The sequence below is a fragment of the Belonocnema kinseyi genome, chromosome 5 (assembly GCF_010883055.1).
Source record: "Belonocnema kinseyi isolate 2016_QV_RU_SX_M_011 chromosome 5, B_treatae_v1, whole genome shotgun sequence".
Lineage (NCBI taxonomy): Eukaryota > Metazoa > Arthropoda > Insecta > Hymenoptera > Cynipidae > Belonocnema > Belonocnema kinseyi.
In genome coordinates, this window is record NC_046661.1 from 89,158,161 (window position 1) to 89,164,892 (window position 6,732).

At 29.2% G+C, this 6,732-nt stretch overlaps 1 protein-coding gene across 1 annotated transcript in view; it reads left to right on the top strand.

Annotated features, from left to right (window-relative positions):
- LOC117173770 (octopamine receptor-like) overlaps positions 1 to 4,166 on the top strand; it is a 184,605-nt gene extending 180,439 nt beyond the window's left edge. Inside the window, exon 12 of the mRNA XM_033362412.1 lies at positions 3,551 to 4,166. Coding sequence (XP_033218303.1) covers positions 3,551 to 3,588 — 38 coding nt within the window. The 3' untranslated portion in view covers positions 3,589 to 4,166. The remainder of the gene's footprint in view (positions 1 to 3,550) is intronic.
- Positions 4,167 to 6,732: the final 2,566 nt, after the last annotated feature.

Genomic DNA, 6,732 nt, shown 5'->3' on the forward strand with positions numbered 1-6,732 from the left:
CTCGTCATCCATTTCAGCCAGATCTTTAGGCTTGAGAGAAACCTTGGTGTTGATGTTTCTCCGGGTCGTAAAGCATCGCTTTTCATCTATTGGATGTCTGCCTGCGGTTGGTCTTAGTGTCGCCTCTCTTTCTTTGTTGTCGGCTTGTTCTAGCTGTGGTAGAGTAGGCGTTCCGCTTATATAGCCCCTTTTACGGAGTAGTTCAGCATGGTTTCGCAGACGTTGCTGCGAAAATTGAGATAGTTCAGGGTGTTTCTCGCACCACAGAGCATGCAGCCGTGCCATGTAACCCCGTTCACGGGCCACACTCGCATCGTAGCAGTCTAGCAAGTCGTGATTCAGTCGCTCCGTCCACCCAAAGGTCACGAGATCCCGCCGATCCATCGCATTGAATCCATTTTCATTGGCTCCCCTAGCTCTAGATTGGTCGGCACTGTTGGCCGACCCATTGTCGGGAGCCCTGCGCGTTCTGTTGTTTTGAACCGCACTTACTACAACTATGTTTGGTGTTGTCATTGTTGTTCCCACGAGAAGCTAGGGAAAGGGTTTCTTCCATCCTTGTAGAGCCCCGCATGCAAGGATAAGGCTGCTTACTCTGAGAGGTCGCCTGGTATCCCAGTGTCACCGTCCTAGACACTTCACCCAGGTGCCATTCAGCTTTCGGCACGGTTTTCACACCTCCGCTTGGGGGTTAATTTCTTCGGGACCACCCCTGGACAATTGTCCGCGACTGCTTATTTATTTTTGTAACCATATTCAGCAGAAACCCTTGGTACAGGGACCCTCTATCCGCAACCCGAGGACGCGTTCGGTGGCTAGACACATAGTTGACTAACTTTTAATACAAATAGTTAAACTTTCAACTAAAACAATTAGTTTTCTGCAACAAACAAATTTTGAATTAAATACATAACTGAACAAAAAAAACTTTTTAATTGTTTTTAACATAATAGTAAAATTTTAAACCAAAAAATTATATTTTCATCCAAAAAGCTAAATTGTATACTAAAAAAAGGCATTTCTAATAAAATACATGAACCTTGCACAAAAGAAATTTATTTTCCATGAAGACTAGTTTTCTGAACAAAAAATTAATGTTTAATCATAGTTAAATTTTTGACAACAAAGATTAATTTTCTACCAAGAAAAAAGAGTATTCAATAAAATACAAAAAATTTTAACTAAAAAGATCACTTTTCATTTAAACATAGAATAGTTAAATTTGTGGTTAAAAAAAATTAATTTTTAACCAAAAAGAAAATAAATTTTCTACAAAATAGTTACATTTTCGTTATTTTCAAATTATTTCAATAATTTATTGTGAGTTTTTTAAGGATTTGAAATATTTCAGGGTATGCTTCAAATTTTAAGATACTTTCAAGAGCTTTAACAAGTTTAAAAGATTTAAAAAGATTTTTAAGGATTTTAAATATTTGAGAATTTTTTTTTAAATGGCAAGGAATTTTCAACTGATTTTTATAATTTAAGGGAATTTCAAAGAATGAAACCAATTTTAAAAGGGTTATTTTAAAAAATTTTTAAATACTTTAGAAATCTTTATAAAAAGTTCTAGGTATTTAAAAAGATTTTAAAGGATTCGAAAAATTTGAGAGAATTTTATAAGATTCCAAGGAATTTTCAATTGATCACAGTAATTTAGAATGATATTTTAAAGGATTTGATGTATATTTTACGATATTATAATAGATTTTAAGTAATTTTCAAATTATTTGAATAATTTAGTGTGAGATTTTAAAGGATTTGAAATATTTCAGGGTATTTATTGAATTTTAATAAATTTTCAAGAGCTTTAAAAAATTTTAAAGATTTTCAAAGGTTTTTAAGGATTTTTAATATTTGAGGATGTTTTGAAAGATCTCAAGGAATTTTCAACTTATTTTTATAATTTAAAGGAATTTCAAAGAATTTTAACAACTTTAGCAGGGTTATTTAAAAAAATTCTAAAGTACTTTAGAAATCTTTAAAAGATGCCAAGGTCTTTCAAAATATTTGGAAGGTTTCGAAATATTTGAGAGTATTTTAAAACGTTCCAAGGAATTTTCAATTTTTGACAGGAATTTAACATGAGATTTTAAAGGATTTGATATATATTAGGATATTTTAATAGATTCCAAGGCATTTTCAATTGATTTCAATAATTCAGTATGAGATTTTAAGGGATTTGAAAACTTTTAAGGTATTTTTAAACTTGTGAGGAGTTTTCGAGAGCTTTCAAAAGTTTTAAGCGGTTTTAAAGGATTCAACAATTTTCAGGATATTTTTAGAACATTCCAACAAATTGTCAATTAATTTCAATAATTTCAAGCGATTTTAAAGAATTTTAACGTTTTTTTTCTCATTTTTTTTGGTTGATGATTCATCAATTAGTTGGATAAATTTGGTTTCTGAAAATGTAACTATTTTGTAGAAAATTTATTTTCTTTTTGGTTAAAAATTAATTTTTTTTAACCGCAAATTTAACTATTCTATGTTTAAATGAAATGTGATCTTTTTATTTAAAATTTTTTGTGTTTTATTGAATACTCTTCTTTCTTGGTAGAAAATTAATCTTTGTTGTCGAAAATTTAAGTATGATTAAACATTAATTTTTTGTCCAGAAAATTAGACTTCATGGAAAATAAATTTCTTTTGTGCAAGGTTCATGTATTTTATTAAAAATGCCTTTTTTAGTATACAATTTAGCTTTTTGGATGAAAATATAATTTTTTGGTTTAAAATTTTACTATTATGTTAAAAACAATTAAAAATTTTGTTTGTTGCAGAAAACTAATTGTTTTAGTTGAAAGTTTAACTATTTTATTAAAAGTTAGTTAACTATTCATTTATATTATTATAATATTTTATAATTCATACTATGTACACCTGGAAAACATAACCTGAAAATCGACGCATGCATGAAATTAAGAATCACGCAAAACATCCAAATCGCCAATTTCTTCAATTTCTTTGAAATGGGGAGCGAGATATAAATAGAAGACTACCGAAGTTTTTCGAAGCTTTCAGATCGACAATCATCGTACGGCAGAGAACCAAAGTCGAATCGTGCATTTTCGGCTTACACACGAACTCACAGTGGTAATCATGCACCTTCCGTTTTCCGGCTCCCAAACGGTAGGTATGGTGGGGGTAAATTTCATTCACGATCTGGCAGCTCTGGTCAGAAAGGAAAAGAAACCGGAATAGATGACATAAAGACAGAAGGGTGTAGGAGTTTGGGGACTGGAAGAAGAAAAAATGTGGGAAGGGTTTTAGGGAAATGATTTTTTAAGAAAAATTTTGTTATGGAAAATAAGATTGTGCGAGAAAGAGGAGAAGCTGATGTTTTGAGGCGGGTTATTGCTAGAAAGTGCAAGTGATTTAACAAAAGAAATGTAATAGGTGTCGGAAAGGGGAAGGAACAAACGGAAGTGGATGACATGAAGGCAGAGGGGTGTGAAAGAGGTAGAAGACTAAAAAAAAAAAAACTGTGGGAAGGGTTTTAGGGAAATGATTTTTTAAGATTAAAAAGTTTATAAATTAATCTTTTCAGAAGTAGTTCGACTTCTGGGGGAGGAGGATCGTGTTTAGCGAAGGGCTTTACCTGGGACGATCGATATCTCATGTTCCAGGAGTTGTGTGGAAATACCAGCTATTGGTGATTCAGGTGGAAGTAAAAGTGAAGTGATGTAATTCAGTACCAGTGATCTCCTGTAAAAGCTTTAAAATCTGAATTCCTTAGGGAATGTCGTCTGCTGAGGCATGTGATCAAAGAGAAAGAAAGCACTTAAAAAGAGTCGTAAACCTTTAAAGGTGCCTTTGACTCTCGATGAAGAATTCGTTTAAATTCTTTTGACTAGGGAGGATGACACTCTTTTACTCTTAAGTGTAAATCATCAATTTCTTCCATTCCTGCGTTTCTAAATGTTATTTATTTCTCTAAATTACTTAGTTCTCCACATCTATTTTTTTAAATGGAATTTTAAGTGTTTTGTACTCGAATTTAAGATGATCGAGTTATCGGAATTGTAAAATATGAATATTGATCAGGGAAATCTTCACAGATCTTGTTATCAATTTCGTATTTGAAAAGACACTTTCAGGTTTTCTACGCCCGTCTCGACTGTTATAAACGTATGTACATAAATTTTTGTATAAACATGTAGTAACAGATTATAAGGAATAAAATGTTTGCTGCGATATATTTAAGGTGTTATTTTTTTATATAGAATCAGGTGAGTAATTTTTTTTAAGAACCAAATTTAAATTGTTTTTTAATCTTATTTTTAAATTTCAGAAAGTAGAGGCGTGGAGCAGAATTTGTGTGGTAAGTATCATATATTCCTGTCTGGTCCATATAATTTATTTTTATTCTTTATTGAATCTAGGATTTTTATTCAAATACTTTTATCGATATCAAAATTTCAAATATACCCAAGCTGACTTTAAATCCATACATCAAATATTTTACCTTTAATTTCGACACTATCAGAATTTAAATAATCTTAAATGTATGGGCTCTGCATTTATTTCCTGCTGGAAAAGAAGCTTGGATATAATACTGAAATAAAATAATTATGAAAATTTTAGCGTATGGTTTCAGATCATTATTCTAAATGTTTTTTATGATTTAGAAGAAAAATAACAGAAGGTGGTGAAATTAACATATTTTCTTTGATGGCCTTATTCACTCTGACAGAGTTGTAATTGTTATTGTTTCAATTACTCCTAGCATACATTTATTTTAACTATTTCAGGCGGTCATTAGGTGTCCTCTACATTAATTTACGCAGGGCAATTTCCGCTAGTTACATTCTCCGTAAAATGTAGTAACGATGAACATACCCAGCTAGATTGTAAATTTCGAGCTTGTCACCTATTATTTATTATTCAAACCGCAACAATAATTATTTTATTTGAAAATGACTAAACTGAATTATATTTCAATCAATTATTACTATACTGGCAGGAACTTATTTATTTATTATTTCCCGTTATTAAGAATATGTAAAAAAGTAATAATCCATGATAAAATATTTTGTAAAATGAATGTTTTACGATTTTTTTAAACGAATTAAAGAATTTTATAATTTATTATTTCTATCAGACATTGATGAAATGATATTGGTGTTTTCTCATTTTCTTTCAAATATAAATATCAACTTAATGACTTATCGGCTGCAAAGGCAAATACTGGATATGCAAAATATTCAAAATGTATGAATATTATAAAATTATTAATAAATCATTTAAATAAAATATGATAGAATATTGATTGTTGAATATTAGATCCCAAAAAATCTTCAGGTTAGCAAATATTTTTCAGATTACTAAATTAAAAATATTAGAACTTTAAAACCTACAAATTTTTTCAATATTAATGATAAATATTTAAATAAAACATCGAAGCATCTGAAATATTCTAAATTTAAATTATGAAAAATATGGGACGACTGCAAAATCTTTAAAAATAAAATTTCCGATACTGTAAAATTCCCGAATAATTAAATTGCCGAAAAAGAAAAATACCGAATTGGAAAATTCCCGAACATTAAAATTCGCGAAAAATAAAATTGCCAAGAAATAACAATACTCAATTGGAGAATACCGAATTGAAAAATTCCCGAAATATAAGATTCCTAAATAAGAAAATTCACGAACCTTTATAATATTACGAAAATGCAAAATTCCAGAATCATAAAATTCCAGAATCATAAAATTCCAGAATCATAAAATTACAGAATCATAAAATTCCAGAATCATAAAATTCCAGAATCATAAAATTCCCAAATAATAAAATTCCCGAAAGGAAAAATTCCTAAATGGGAAAATTTCCAAATAATACATATCTCGAATTGCAACATTCCCGAATAATAAAATTCTCGAACACTTCATAATATGACCGAAATGGAAAATTCTTAAATAATGTAATTCACAAATAATGAAATTTTCGAGTAATAAAATTCCCGAAATTGAAAATTTGCGAACCTTTCTTAATACTATCGAACTGAAAAATTGATAATTACTGAAATTTCCGATTATTAAAATTGCGAAATGAAAAATTCCCGAATAATAAAATTCTCCAAGAATTAAAATTCATGAAAAATAAAATTACCAAAAAATAAAAATACCAATTTGGAAAATTCTCGAATATTACATTTTGCGAATAATAAAATTGCCGAAAAATAAAGATACGGAATTCAAAAATTCCTGAATAATAAAATTCCCGAATAGTAAAATTCACCACAGTTTACAATATTACAGAATTGGAACATAACTAAAAATTATTTTTTTTCCAGCAATTGATAATATTGCCGCATTGAAACATTACCGAATATTAAAATTCCTGAATAATACAATTTTCGAATTGGAAAATTCTCGAATAATAAAATTCTCGAACATTTTATAATATGACAAAATGGAAAATTCCCGAATAATAGCATTCTCAAATAATGTAATTCCTGTGTAATAAAATTCCCGAAATTTGAAATTCCCAAATAATAAAATTCCCACAACGTTTATAATATTACCGAAGAGAAAAATGCTAAAATACTAAAATTTCCGAATATTAAAATTCTAAAATGTAAAATTCCCCAAGAATGAAAAAAAAAACGGAAAATAAAATTTATGAGTGATAAGATTGCCGAGAAATAAAAATACCGAATTGAAAAATTTCCGAATAATACAATTTCCAATTAATAAAATTCCCGAAATGAAAGACTTCCGAATAATAAA